At 40.0% G+C, this 15,051-nt stretch overlaps 1 protein-coding gene across 1 annotated transcript in view; it reads left to right on the top strand.

Moving 5' to 3' along the window:
• Positions 1-15,051, top strand: part of bdh1 (3-hydroxybutyrate dehydrogenase, type 1) — a 37,960-nt gene that overhangs the window by 16,122 nt on the left and 6,787 nt on the right. Inside the window, exons 3-4 of the mRNA XM_063045515.1 lie at positions 4,913-5,054; positions 8,516-8,668. Of these exons, the coding sequence (XP_062901585.1) occupies positions 4,913-5,054; positions 8,516-8,668 (295 nt within the window). The remainder of the gene's footprint in view (positions 1-4,912; positions 5,055-8,515; positions 8,669-15,051) is intronic.

Genomic DNA, 15,051 nt, shown 5'->3' with positions numbered 1-15,051 from the left:
ATTCAATACCCCCTTAGGCCACTTCGAGTACTTGGTCATGCCTTCTGGCCTCACCAATGTCCCTGCAGTCTTTAAAGCCTTGATTAACGATATACTAAGAGACTTTATTAACCGCTTTGTGTTTGTCTATCTGGATGACATCCTAATCTTTTCCAGCAGTCCCCAGCAACACGTTCTTCATGTCCGTCAAGTCCTGCAGAGACTGGGGGAGAATAAGTTATTCATAAAGGCGGAGAAGTGCGAATTCCACGTCCCCTCGGTCAGCTTCCTAGGTTATATCATCGAGAGCGGACAGGTGAGAGCTGATCCCGAGAAGATCCGGGCGGTGACGGAGTGGCCCAAACCCACAGACCGCAAGCAACTCCAACGGTTCCTGGGGTTTGGGAACTTCTATCGCCAGTTTATCAGAAACTACAGTCAGGTGGCGGCTCCTCTGACCCGACTTACCTCACCTGCCACACCTTTCCTTTGGAACTCCGAGGCGGACTCAGCATTCGCGGAACTAAAGAGGCGCTTCACGTCTGCTCCCGTTCTGATTCAACCGGACCCCTCCTGTCAATTCATTGTGGAGGTTGACGCCTCCGACTCCGGGGTGGGAGCGGTACTGTCCCAATGTTCGGGGCCAGATCATGAAACTACATCCCTGTGCCTTCTTCTGTCACCGACTGTCTTCCTCTGAACAAAATTACGACATGGGGAACCGGGAGCTGCTGGTGGTCAAACTGGCGTTGGAAGAATGGAGACACTGGTTGGAGGGGGCGGAACACCCGTTCATCGTCTGGACAGATCATAAGAACCTTGAATACATCCAGACTGCCAAACGCCTGAATTCTCGCCAGGCCCGTTGGGCATTATTCTTTGGCCGGTTCAGGTTTACCCTCACCTGTCGTCCGGGGGTCCAAGAACGGGAAGCCTGATGCTTTCTCCCATCAGTATGTTTCCGAGGAGGACCTTCCCAAACCCGAGACCATCCTTCCATCATCCTGTGTAGTGGCTGCCCTCACCTGGGAGATCGAATCCAGAATCAAAGAGGCCCAACGGATTCAACCTGACCCAGGCATCGGACCTCCCAATCGTCTCTTCGTACCTGATTCTGTCCGGTCGCAGGTTCTCCAGTGGGGGCACACTTCTTGTTTCGCCTGCCATCCCGGAATCGATCGGACTCTGACTCTTCTGAAGAGACATTTCTGGTGGCCCTCCATGGACACCGACATCCGTTCCTGTGTCTCTGCATGTTCCGTCTGTGCCCGTGGAAAAGCTTCCCATCGGCCACCTGTGGGATTGCTTCGCCCCCTGCCTGTCCCTGGTCATCCCTGGTCACATATCACTCTGGATTTCGTCACCAGGTTACCCTCTTCACGTGGAAACACTGCCGTACTAACGGTGGTGGACTGTTTCTCCAAGTCGGTGCATTTTGTAGCCCTCCCTAAACTCCCTCCCGCGCAGGAAACCGCAGACCTTCTCGTCACCCACGTTTTCCGACTTCACGGAATCCCTTCGGATATTGTCTCCGACCGGGGACCTCAATTCATTTCACAAGTTTGAAGATCTTTTTGTTGAGCCCTCGGTGCCTCAGTTAGCCTATCGTCCGGGTTTCACCCACAGACCAACGGGCAAACGGAGCAGGTCAACCAGGAGTTGGAGGTGGCGTTACGTTGTATAACAGCCAACAACCCGCCTACCTGGAGCAACCATCTCGCATGGGTAGAATACGCCCATAACTCTCTGGTTAGCACCGCGACTGGAAAATCTCCTTTTGAATGCTCTCTGCGTTATCAACCCCCACTGTTTCCTGCCCAGGAAGAGGAGATTGCATTGCCGTCAGTCCAGGCCCATATACACAGGTGCCAAAAAATCTGGGAAGAAACACGCATGGCCCTGCTTCGTTCAACCAACCGTAACCAGAAAATTGCTGACTGCCATCGTACCCCTGCTCCTGAGCATCGACCTGGGCAGATGGTGTGGCTCTCATCTAGGGACATTCCTCTGAGGAACCAGCCCAAGAAGCTCGCCCCCTGCTTTCTGAGACCTTTCGAGGTTGAGAGCATATTCAACCCCACGGCAGTCCAGCTCAAACTACCTACGTCCATGCGGATCCATCCTACATTTCACGTCTCCCAGTTAAAACCAGTTTCTGTAAGTCCCTTGTGCCCTCCGACTGAACCCTCTCCACCCCCCAGATCATCGACGACCATCCGGTGTACACCGTCCGGCGGTTATTGGATGTCCGCCGTCGGGGCAGGGGTCTCCAGTACCTGGTTGACTGGGAGGGGTACGGCCTGGAGGAACGTTCCTGGGTTCCCTGCTCCTATATTCTGGACCCTTCTGTCATCTGGGATTTCCATCAGGACCGTCCAGACAAGCCTGGGGGATCGCCAGGAGGCTCCCTTTGAGGTTGGGGTACTGTCATGGTTCTGTTTGGTTGTTCCCCTTTAACGCTCCTTTCTCCCTGATTATGCCCTATTATAGACATTAGATTTTCAATTGCTGCTAGTTTACTCAATTATGGTACACCTGGTTTGCACTGTGTTGCAGGAAGTATGGGATACAGAGAGAGATGATGAGAAATAAATTAAGGGAGTTGGGGATGCAGGAATTCACATTAAAAGTGTTGCTGGGCATGGGTGAGAGAGCACAAGTCCGGGTATTTTTAGCGTTTTTAAGGGGTACAGGGGTTTTTTATAGAATATGACGAATAAACAGGAATAGGATACTAGGATGGTCAAAGGTGGGAGAGTGAAGTGTAGGTGTGTGTGTGTGTGTGTGTGTGTGTGATTGGGTGAAGGGATTTAGAATGTATGTGCACATTCTGGAGCAGAGGGTGGCAGTAATGCACCATTAAGCTGGATGCCAACCGCCGTAAAACAAGATACAGACAGACAGACCTGGTTTGCATCAGAGACTGAAACAAGTACGATGGCGTCACGACACAGGTTCGCCAGTTTGTTGGTTGACTCTTGTGAGAGTAAATCTTGTTTCCTATTCCTGAGAACTGTTAGTTCTAAGCTTCGCATCGTCTCCTGGATATCGGCTCCCCATTCACGGAGGTGCTACGCCTAATGACTCTGCCTCAGCATCTGTGTCCTGCACTTGGGTTTGTCCCCAGCCACGTCCTTGCAACATAGTCATGTTTTTATAGTTTTTGTAATTGTGCAAAAGATTAAGTGCAATTATAATTAAGATTACAGCTGTGAAAGGGTCAGAACTTATAAAATTGCAGTATTGAATATGAAGTTTCTAGCGATTTTTTAAATTGGTAGGCTTATTTATTTTGAAATCGAAAGGTCTTTGTTGTACTATTTTAGTTGGAAGATGCATTTTAAAGACAAGAAGAGCAAGGAAATCTAATGTCAGTGGGGGAAAAATGGTAATTATGTTCATATCTAATTAGAAGGCCCTGGGAATGGATTATTTTCTGGTGTAGGTTGGAAAAATACTGTTCCAAAATCAAATTGATGTTCAGTAAAATGTAAAAGAGAGGAACAGAAGATGCTCAGGTTTGTGATTTTTAAAGGCAAACTTTTAGTATGTTTCTCAGCTGAGCAGTATTTGCAATGAATATAGATTTTAACTTAAAAGCTTCAAAGTTCGAAGTAAAATTTATTATCAGAGTACATACGCATTACCACATACAACCCCAAGATTCTTTTTCCTGTGAGCATACTTTGCAAATCTACGGAACAGTAACTGTAAGTAGAATCAATGAATAACAAACTGTGCAAATGCAAGTATAAATAAATAGCAACAAATATCAAGATAAAGAGCCCTAAAAGTGAGATAATCGGTTGTGGGAACAGCAGAAATAGAATGAGTGTAGTTATCCTCTTGTGTTCAAGAGCCTGATGGTTGAGGGGTAGTAACTGTTCTTGAACCTGGTGGCGTGAGTCCTGAGGCAGTTGTACCTTTTGCCTGATGGCAGCAGCGAGAAAAGTGCATGGCCTGGGCTGTGAGAATCTTTGATGATGGATGCTGTATTTCTGTGGCAATGTTTCATGTAGATGTGCTCAGTGGTTGGGAAGGCTTTTCCTGTGATGTACTGGGCTGAATCCACTACTTTTTGTAGGAATTTCTGCTCAAAGGCATTGCTGTTCCCATACCACTTTTCACCGCACATCTATAGAAGTGGACATAGTGAAAATGAGAGAAATGGGCATTTTCTGTGTGACTGTATCACCCTATCATTTTGAAATGAACACAAAAACATAGGGTATAAATTCTGTAAAGTTTGTTACTTCTCTGGCACTGCCTTCCTCTGGTGATCTCTTTCAGTAACGCGAGAGCTGTGTAGCCAAGCCCAATCCTTTAATGTTCACCCGTCTGTTGTACCTGTGTGCTTTTTAGCAAGGATCGGTGAGAGTGTGGTCTGGCAGTCCACAGGAAGTATCCGTGCTGAACTGTTTGCTTCCACTGTTTTTACCTTGGCATCCCTGAGAAGAGATATCACATTCCACTGCTGTCCTGGACCATGTTGGGTAATACAGGATGATGGTTCGTGCAATGCTATACAGCGCCAGCAATTAGGATTCAATTCCTGCTGCCGTCTGTAAGGAGTTCGGGCGTTCTTCTCATGACCGCATGGGTTTCCTCTAGGTGCTCTGATTTCCTCCCACATTCCATAGACGCAAGGGTTAGTAATTGTGGGCGTGCCATGTTGGCACTGGAAGCGTGGCAACACTTACTGGCTGTTCCCAACAAATCCTTGGTCTGTGTTGGTCGTTGACGCAAACAACACATCTCACTGTATGTTTCAATGTACCTGTGACAAATAAAGCCAATCCCTTTATATCTCTCTCTATGTGGAATCATTCTGTTTAATGCTACTCCTTGTGCTATATATACCCTCTGGGGACAAATGGTTTTAATTTTGACTTGGTTTTTAAAAATGTAGTGTAATTGTATTTTTCTTTGGAAGGATAAAAATGGCGAAGGTGCTCAACTACTTGAGGAGAAGAAATGTGAGCGTCTAAAGGTTCTTCAAATGAACGTATGCTCGGATGAGGAAGTGCTACAGGCGGTGGAATTTGTAAGGAGACATTTGAGGGATCCGGAGAAAGGTATGCTCTGGGTTCTACATTGGATTGTGTTCTATCAGCCAGATAATTTAACAAAATGTCCTTAAAGTTATTCTGTTTGTTAACATAAAACAATACTTAATTTTCAAAAATGATTTTAAAAAGAACTGGAAATGGAATAAAAAGAGAAAATCTGGAAATACTTGTCAGGCAGCTACCACGAGAAAGAATTAGAGCTACATTTTGGGTTGATAATCTTGCATTAGAATCCTGATGAAATATCAACAATCTGAAATCCTTATGTTAACCTTGCTTCTGCACAGATGCTGCCTTACTTGTTGGGCATTTCCAGTGTGTTCTGTTGAGACACTATTGATCGGGACAGTGAAATGCTGATATGCCGTAATAAAAATGATTTGTGGAGATGAAGGGGCCTTTTTTTTAAGTTTCTTCAAAGTTCAAAGTAAATTTTATTATCAGATTGCATAAATTTTCACCACATACAACCCTGAGATTCCTTTTCTTGTTATCACCACACTCAATAAATCTATAATAATAACCAAATCAATGAAACGCTGCCCAACTTGGGTGTTCACCCAAAGTGCAGAAGGCAACAAACTGTGCAAATTCAAAAAGAATAAATAATAATACTAATAATGATAAATAAGCAATATGTATCAAGAACATGAGATGAAGAGTCCTTGAAAGTGAGTCCACTGGCTGTGGGAAAATTTCAATGATGGGGCAAGTGGAGTTATCCCCTTTGGTTCAAGAGCCTGATGGTTGAGGGGTGGTAACTGTTCCTGAACCTGGCGGTGTGGGTCCTGAGGCTGTTGCATCCTCTTTCTGATAGCAGCAGTGGAAAAGATCATGTCCCAGATGGTGGAGGTGAGGGGTCTCTGATGATGGGTGCTACTTTCCTGTGACAGCATTTCATGTAGATGTGCTCAAAGGTTTGGAGGGCTTTACCCGTGATGGATGAGGGCCATATCCACTACATTTTTGTAGGATTTTCCGTTCTTCATCCTACTTTAACTTTCTGACGTGAGCAGATGAAAAATTGATCTGTGAAAACCAGATTTTATTGGACAGTTTTGAATAATTTTTTTCAGAATATGCAGCAATCTGTGATATCTAGAAAAGCATTCACCCTGCATGTGGTTTTACTGTGAACCACGAAAGACATGGGTAGCCTGACAGTGCAGCTAAATGATAAATGACCTGTGCAAGTATCAGTAACAGCAGTTTTTTTTTGTTATCACCAATGTGCATCAAAAGCAGTGCTTTTCTCAAAAAAACCAATGCAAATAAGTGAATCCTAATAGATTACCTCTTCATTTTTCACTGCAGATGCCTTTTGATATTAGCTGAACAAAATTGCTAATTAATTTTAACATTATCAGTGGTTTTGTAATGTGTACTTGTCCTTGATTAGGTTTAACTGAATATATTTTGTGTAGGACTTTTTGTAATCAAAGGCATCAGAAATTATTCTGATAAACTCATTGGTTGGATTTCATCTAAGTTCTAAATGTGATAAGATTGCAGCAAGTGAATATAATTTGTACTGGGGCATGTTCATGTTTAGTTTTTAAACCAGGCTTATCGAGAAAAGAAACCATAGGTTTATTTTGTCTTTCTTTTTATTTAAATAAGTAAAAGTTGCAACCTTGTGCACTAACATACACTAGTGCATGCTTTTGTTAAGTACAAGCACTTCAGTTTGCTGCTATTCTAAATGGAAGCCAATCTCCAGCCAATTTGGTTGTCTCTGCCATCAAGAAATGGCTGAGAGCATTGAATGTTAATCTGTTATGGAATAATTCTCTTGACTTCAATGGGATTCATCTTGGGTTGATGAATCTCACTGATTTCATCTTCACTAATTTCCTATTTTCCTATTGCTTTGTTAGAACCTAGTCTTTTTTTGGTTGACATGTGGAGTAGGATAGATAAATGTCCACCATATATCACAAATTCCAGCATGGTGAAGTTTGAAATTAGATCTTAAAGCAATAAGAGGAAGCTCTAAAGACTTTTTGTGAGGAACTCTAATAGACCCAAGCCTATTGTGTGATATGTGATATTATTTTCAGTCCTATGCTGGTCCTCTTCCTCAGCTCTTCTGCACTTAAAGAGAGCTCACGCCTTTTATTAATTTTGCTGCCAATTTCAGCCCTGTTGTCACTTTTACATTGTCCATCTCTGACTTTCTTCTACATCTGTTTCCACTTTGGAGGATAGGGCTAACTGCAAACAGCCAATATAAACCCACAGACTCCCACAGTGGTCTTGATTATACTTCAGGAGGCACAAGGGTTTGAAAATGCTGGAAGCTGGAGTAAATGAGTGGGTTAGTCAGCACCAATGAGGGGAACGCAACAGTCCATGTTTCGAGCAAGGAAAGAGTTCTCTTGTCCTTAATTTCCACCCCACCAGCACATCGCACTTAATGCATCGTTCTCTCCACTGTCTTCAAAGCAATTTCACCACCAGGCACTACTTCCCTTCTCTTTTCAGCATTATAAAGGGGCCTTCCCCTTTATGTCCCCCTGGTTTGCTCTTCTGTTCCCACCTGCCATTCACTTTATTGTAACACCTTCTCATGTAACTGCAAGCAATGCAACACTTGTTTGTTTGCTTCTGTGATTATCAGCACTCAGGGACTGACAAAGGTATTCCAGGTGTAGCAGTAATTGTATTTCACTTCCTTGTGTACCGTATGCGGTGCTCTCTCCTTCGTGTTTGAGAAACTAAATGCAAATTAGGTGACCACTTTGTGGAACATCTTTATTCAGTAAGCAGGGATAACCTTGAATTTGCTGGTGCCCGTTACCTTAATTCCTTAATAAAAGATGCTGGATATCATGAGTACAGATGCTAAAGCATCCTATCCTCATTATATTACCTTACAAAAATAGGGTAATTGTTATTGTGGAAGCCATGGCACGGTAATGGTGTAATGGAATAAGCTGAATCTAGTGCAATTGAAGTAATCCAGTTTCTTTTTGTTGTAATGTGCAATGAAGCACAGACATACAGATACTTTGTGAGATTCATCATTTTGTACTAGTTGTATCATATATTCTGGGAAAGATGCGAATCTTATTGGTTGTGAAGGAAGGTAAATACCACTAAGGAGCATCATAATCATTGTTGCTATTCATGATTCAGCACTAGCTCAATGGTTTTCCTTTGTCATGGTCCTCTTCTAATTTCAGTATAAATCTTTGGTTGAAAGGCCTAAAAAAAAGTGGAATCCATGGTTGCTGTAATAACTAGAATTCAAAAAGCAAGCAGAGATGTAATTTTTATTTGGTCAGGAAATGGTGATAATCAGATTAGTATTTTGCTTGTCCAGAAAACTTTTGAATAGAGAGTTTCAAACTATAGGTCAACTAGCAGCTTTTAATCCATTGTACCTGACACAGAGGGTGATATGATGCTTGATGAATTTATATATCTGTACTGTACTGATTGAATATGTTGTGCCCTTTATTCAGGACTTTGGGGCGTGGTGAACAATGCTGGCATTTCCACTTTTGGCGAGGTGGAATTTACAAGTATGGCACATTACAAGGAAGTTGCAGATGTCAACATATGGGGAACCATCCGAGTAACTAAGGCCTTCCTTCCCCTTATCCGGCGAGCGAAGGGTGAGTAAAACTGTGTTTTAAATCATAGATCAATATCAACTAATGGACTTGCATGAACTTGCACAGTTTTGAATTAAGAATTTAACTGAGTATTGATTGAAGAAGCCCTCTCCGATTTGGTATTTATATCTGATTTTACTTTCTGTACTTTGTTTTGCTATCAATGCAGGTTGATATCTGTGAATACTATATCTGTGAACAAAACTCCAGCGTCTTTTTCTCTATTAGAAAAAAAAATGCCCCACTCCATTTGAAAAAAATGTTTCTTATATTTGTCCAAAAATCAGTATAAAGGTAAAACATGATGAACAAAAGAAAACCTACAGATGCTTTAAATCCAAAGCAACAGACACACACAATACTGGACCAACTCAGCAGGCCAGGCAGCATCTATGGAAGAGAGTAAACAGTTGACATTTTGGGCCGAGACCCTTCATCAGGTCTGGAAAGGAAGGGGGAAGGAGTCAGACTAAGAAGGTGTGGGGGGGTGGGGGTAAAAGGAAGACTTACAAGGTGGTAGGTGATAGGTGGAGGGGAAAGGGATGAGGGGGAGAGGGATGAGGTAAAGAGCTGGGAAGTTGATTGGTGAAAGAGATAAAGGGCTGGAGATGGAGGGGTCTGATTCGAGAGGACAAAAGGCCATGGAAGAAAGGGAAGGGGGAGGAGCACAGAGGGAGGTGATGGGCAGGTAAGAAGGTGTAAAAGGGAAACAGGAATGGGGAATGGTGAAGGAGAGGAGGGGAAGCAATAATGGGAAGTTCAAGACATCGATGTTCCTGCCATCATGTTAGAGGCTACCCAGAGGGAATATAAGGAGTTGTTCTTCCAACTTGACTGTGGCCTCATCATGGCAGTAAAGGAGGCCATGATGAGCTTTGCAACACTCGGTCATAGTTGTGTCTGTGGAAAGCCAGCTGTGCAGCCTTGCTTGCTCTGGTGACCTCTGTACTTAAGCACTGTTGCCTCCTACAGCATACCTTGTTCCTTCTTGTCACGGCCCACAGGTGAAGTAACGGACTTGTTGCAGCAGCAAGCGTAAGTTGGTTTCAATCAACTTCATTAATGATCATCAAAATGTTGGCATTAATTTGGTGCCTTCCCTTCACCCAGAACACCATCACACTTTCTCCAAACAATCCTGCTATCTTTCTGTGCCAGACTGAGGCAGGTGCCCTATTTTTTTTCCCTTTCCCTTTCATTCTGAGGCCCCGGCTATCTAAGTGCGCTGGAAAAATATTGGTAGAGTCTATTGCCCTGAATGAGAATGCTGCCCATTGAAGTACAGGAAGTTCACCGAATCAGTGGGACTCCCATGATCCAGTCACCTTCCAACCGGATGAGAAGTACTGGCTGTTTCTCCAGTACTTCTGGTTGTTGGCTGAACGATTTGGCTTACAAACTGGGTTGCTGTGCAGTGGCTTCTGAGATTCTAAACCTGGAGCAGATTTGAATGGCCAATGAGTCATCTGACAGCCCATCTAACAGACAGGAACTTTTTCACCCATGCAGCTGACATCCAGTATTCATGTGACAAAGCAATCTGGAAACTCAGATAACTTGTGTGGTACATATGTATGTAATACTGATGTGTCTGGAAATTGTATCAGCCGTGATCAAATGGCAGAGCAGATTCAATGGGTTGAATGGGCTAATTATGCTACTATGTCTTTTTAAATCTTTTTATTAATTATTATTGAAAATCAACAACAGAGAAAAATACATCAAAATAATCAAGACAACATATCCATATGTAGAATAAGAGTTAAACTATCAACCAGGCTGAACAGTATATCAATAATAATCAAAAAACAAAATGTTAAAGCTTTTTTTTATGGAAAAAGGAAAGAAAGAAAAAAAGAACCCCTACCAACTAAAACAGAGAAAACCCCTAATAACTAACAAAAAAGGGGAAAAAAAAAACATTTGGAGCACAAACCCGGAGCTATGTGCCATACAAGCTTCCATTATAAAAAAAAGACATCAAACCTCCAACCAAATCCATATACCCAAGCATCAGAAAAGGACCATCCTTATTAACTCAAGTCAAATGATAATAACGGGCAAAAGAACCCCACCTCTTCTCGAAGTCAAATCTAGGATCAAAAGTTCGACTTCTAACTTTTTCCAAACTAAGACATAACATCACCTGAGAGAACCATTGTATCAAAGTGGGAGCAGAGGCATCTTTCCATTTTAATAAAATAGCCCTTCTAGCCAATAATGTGACAAAAAATGCAATTACGTATTGGTCAGATATAGAAATACCGTGAATATGTTGAGGAATTATACCAAACAAAACTGTCAATTTATTAGGTTGTAAATCGATTTTTAAAGCTTTAGAAATTGTAGAAAAAACAGATTTCCAAAATTGTTTCAATACAGAACACGACCAAAACATATGTGTCAATGTAGCTATCTCAGTTTTGCATCTATCTCACTGACTATTTACATTAGGAAATATTTTAGACAATCTCTCCTTTGTCAAATAATAACGATGTACAATTTTAAATTGAATTTGAGAATGACTGGCACAAATCAAAGAAGAGTTAACCAGCTTCAAAATTTGCAACCAATCCTCTGTTATCAAGGTCATATTAAGCTCTTTTTCCCAATCTTGTTTAATCTTAAGTAAAGGATAATTATCCTGTTGTAATAGTAAATTATAAATTTTCCCAATAAAACCTTTCACTAAAGGGTTCATTTTTAAAATAATGTCTAACAGGTCAGAGTCTTGTATATATGGAAAATTACTTAAATATTCTTGTAAGAAATGACTGACCTGAAGATATTGCAAAAAATGTGAATATGAGAGAGAGTATTCAGTTACTAATTTCTCAAAGGACATCAATTGACCTTCTTGAAACAAGTCCATAAAGGAAAAAATTCCTTTATTCCTCCAAGGAGAAAAGGTAGGATCACTAAGTGAAGGTTTAAATAAATAGTTTTGATAAATTAAACTAAAAAGGTTAAATTTTTTAAGATTACGAAACTTACGAAACTGGTACCGGATTCGTAATGATTGATTAATCATAGGATTTATATTTAGAACAGAAATTTTGGCTAATTGTACAGGTAAAGGAGCTCCTAATAACGAAGTTAAATGAAATTATTTCACAATTTTCAATTCCAAATCAACCCATGATGGTCGTTCCTTTTTATCGGTCCAATATAACCAAGAACACGCATAATGTATATTAACCGCCCAAGAATACATTCTTAAATTAGGCAAAGTAAGACCTCCATCCTTTTTTAATTTTTGTAAATTACATTTTCCAATTCTTGGTCTTTTATTATTCCAAACAAAAGATGAAATAATAGAGACAACCTGATCAAAAAACTTCTTAGTTAGAAAAATAGGAATGTTTTCAAATACATATAAAAATTTTGGTAAAATCATCATTTTAACTGCATGAATTTGACCTACTAATGAAAGTGTAAGTGGATTCCATCAAAAAAAAAATTGCTTCATAAAATCCACTAAGGGAACTAAATTAGCTCTATAAAGGTCTCCATAATTTTTAGTGATGATAATACCTAAATATTTAAAAGAATCTGTAACTTTTAGAGGAACGTCATCATATCTAGAAGCAGAATCATTTAAAGGAAATAATTCACTTTTATGCAGGTTTAACTTATTTCCTGAAAACAATCCAAATTCATTTAATAATTTCAAAAAGCTAGGAATAGATTCTTCGGGATTCGAAACATAAACCAAAAGATCATCCGCATAAAGGGAGATCTTATGAATAGTCCCATTTATAGAAATTCCTTGAATATTTTTAGCTCCACAAAGTGCAATAGCCAAGGGTTCCAACATCAAGTTAAATAACAGAGGACTTAACAGACATCCTTGTCTGGTACCCTGGGAAAGTTGGAAAAAGGGGGATCTACAGTTATTAGCGATAACAGTGGCAATAGTGCTTTTATATATCAATCTGATCCATTTATTAAAATTAGTACCACAGCTAAATTTCTCTAAAACTTTAAATAGTTATTTCCATTCAGCTCTATCGAATGCCTTTTCAGCATCTAGAGAAACAACACATTGGGGAGTCTTAGAGAGGGATGAGTATATAATAATCAACAATCTCCGAGTGATAGAAAAAGAATAATGGCCTTTTATAAAACCCGTTTGATCCTGAGAAATAATTTTAGCTGGTATATTCTCCATCCGATTAGCCATTATTTTTGAAAGAATTTTGGCATCAACATTTAATAATGAAATAGGTCTATATGAAGCACAATCAGTAGGGTCTTTATCCTTCTTAAGAATTAAATAAATAGAAGCTTCATAAAATGTGGAAGGTAACTCTCCTAACAGAAAAGAATCTTTAAGCATTTTCAACATATAAGGAGTAGGCAAATGTTCAAATTTTTTTATAAAATCCTACGGTAAAACCATCCAATCCAGGAGCTTTACCAGATTGCATTGAAAGAATAGCTTTCTGAATTTCTCTATCAGTAAAAGGAGCCTCAAGAATTTGCTGATCTTCAACAGATATTCCAGGAAAAACAAACTTTTGTAAAAAGGCATACATATTAGAAGGGTCAGCTGGAAACTGAGATTTAGAGTTCACTGTAGTAGTTTTGAAAAATTTTATTAATATCTTCATAATTACAAGCTAAACTACCATCTCCCTTACGAATTTTTAAAATTTGTCTTTTAGCTCTAACTGCTTTAAGTTGAGATGCTAATAGCTTGTTACTTTTATCTCCAAACATATAAAATTGACTTTTTAATTTAAGCAAATTTCTTTCAATTGGATAAGTTAATAGTAAATTATATTGTGATTGAAGTTCAACCCTTTGTTTAAATAAATCAACATTAGGAAAAAATGCATAAGTATTATCCAGATCTTTAATTAGTTTGGAAATTCTATCTAACTCAATTTTTGTCTGTTTCTTGAGTTTAGCCAAATAAGATATTATCTGACCTCACAAATATGCTTTGAGTGTATCCCATATAATCAATTTCGAGACATCTCCCGTATTATTAAAAAGAAAGAAATCTTTTATCTGACTCTCTATAAATTTAACAAAGTCTGAACTTTGTAATAAATTTTCTGGAAAGCGCCAAGGCAAGTTTACATTACTAACATCATTTAACCCAAAAGTTAAGCTTAAAGGCGCATGATCCGAGACTGCAATAGCATCATATTCACATTTCTGGACTTTGGACAAAAATTGGAAATCAGCTATAAAATAATCAATTCTCGAATATTTATTATGAACATGTGAATAAAAAGAATAATCTCTGTCATTAGGATGTAAATTTCTCCAGATTCCTATGAAACCATAATCAATTAAAAAGGAATTAATAAGTGTTGTGGAATGACTCGGAAGCTGCTGATTGGTTGAAACAGCAGTTGAAGTCACCGCCCGTCAGCAGCATATATTCATTTAAGCCTGGTAATAAACCAAATACATTTTTAAAAAAAGAAGGATCATCTACATTAGGTCCGTATAGATTAACCAGGACAATTTTTCTATTACAAGTTGTTCCTGTAATAATTAAAAATCTACCATTATTATCTGAAACAATGTCTTCTTGAATAAATATTAGATTTAATAAAAATAGATACTCCCTTTGTTTTATTTTGACAAGTAGCATGGTATTGAAGGCCCTTCCATGTTTTAAAAAATCTATTTTGATCGCCTGTTCTGATATGCGTTTCTTGAGCAAAAATTATATCGGGCTGGAATCGATTAATAACTTTAAAAGTCTTCCTTCGCTTAATAGGGTGATTCCAACCGCGTACATTCCAACTAATAATGTTTATCTGTTTAAGTACCATTGGATATTATTCTTAAACACGACAATACACACATACCATCGCGGGCTAATCAAAGATGGCAGTGATGAATATAACCAAACAGAAAACACGCATGCTCCGGAACTCCATAATGGGAAAAAATACAAAAGGTGTGTGTGGAAACAAAAAACCCACAATAAACCCCAAAATACAAAAATACCCCCAAACCTCCCACCATCCCCAAAGAAGGAAATCTGGCAAAAGAGAGAAAAAGCCGGAATGCATCCCCAAGAAAAGAAACATAAGATCGGAATTCCGCGTGCCGCTCAATTTAAATAATGATTAAAAGTTTTTTCTCCCAATTCCCCCCTCCCCCTTACAAAGAAAATACGTAACCGTAAGATAAGAAAGCCCAGCAAAGAAAAAAAATGTTTATACAGGTGTCCCCCACTTTTCGAACGTTCGCTTTATGAAACCTCACTGTTACGAAAGACCTGCATTAGTACCCTGTTTTCGCTTTCAGAAGGTGTTTTCACTGTTATGAAGAAAGGCAGCGCGCAATAAAAAATCAGCACGCGATAAAAGGCAGCGCGCGCCCCGAGCGGCCGCTCTCCCTCGGATTGGGAACGG

The sequence above is a fragment of the Mobula hypostoma genome, chromosome 4 (assembly GCF_963921235.1).
Source record: "Mobula hypostoma chromosome 4, sMobHyp1.1, whole genome shotgun sequence".
Classification (NCBI taxonomy): Eukaryota; Metazoa; Chordata; class Chondrichthyes; order Myliobatiformes; family Myliobatidae; genus Mobula; species Mobula hypostoma.
The sequence above is the reverse complement of the archived record's forward strand: the minus strand, read 5'-3'. Positions and strand labels throughout refer to the sequence as shown.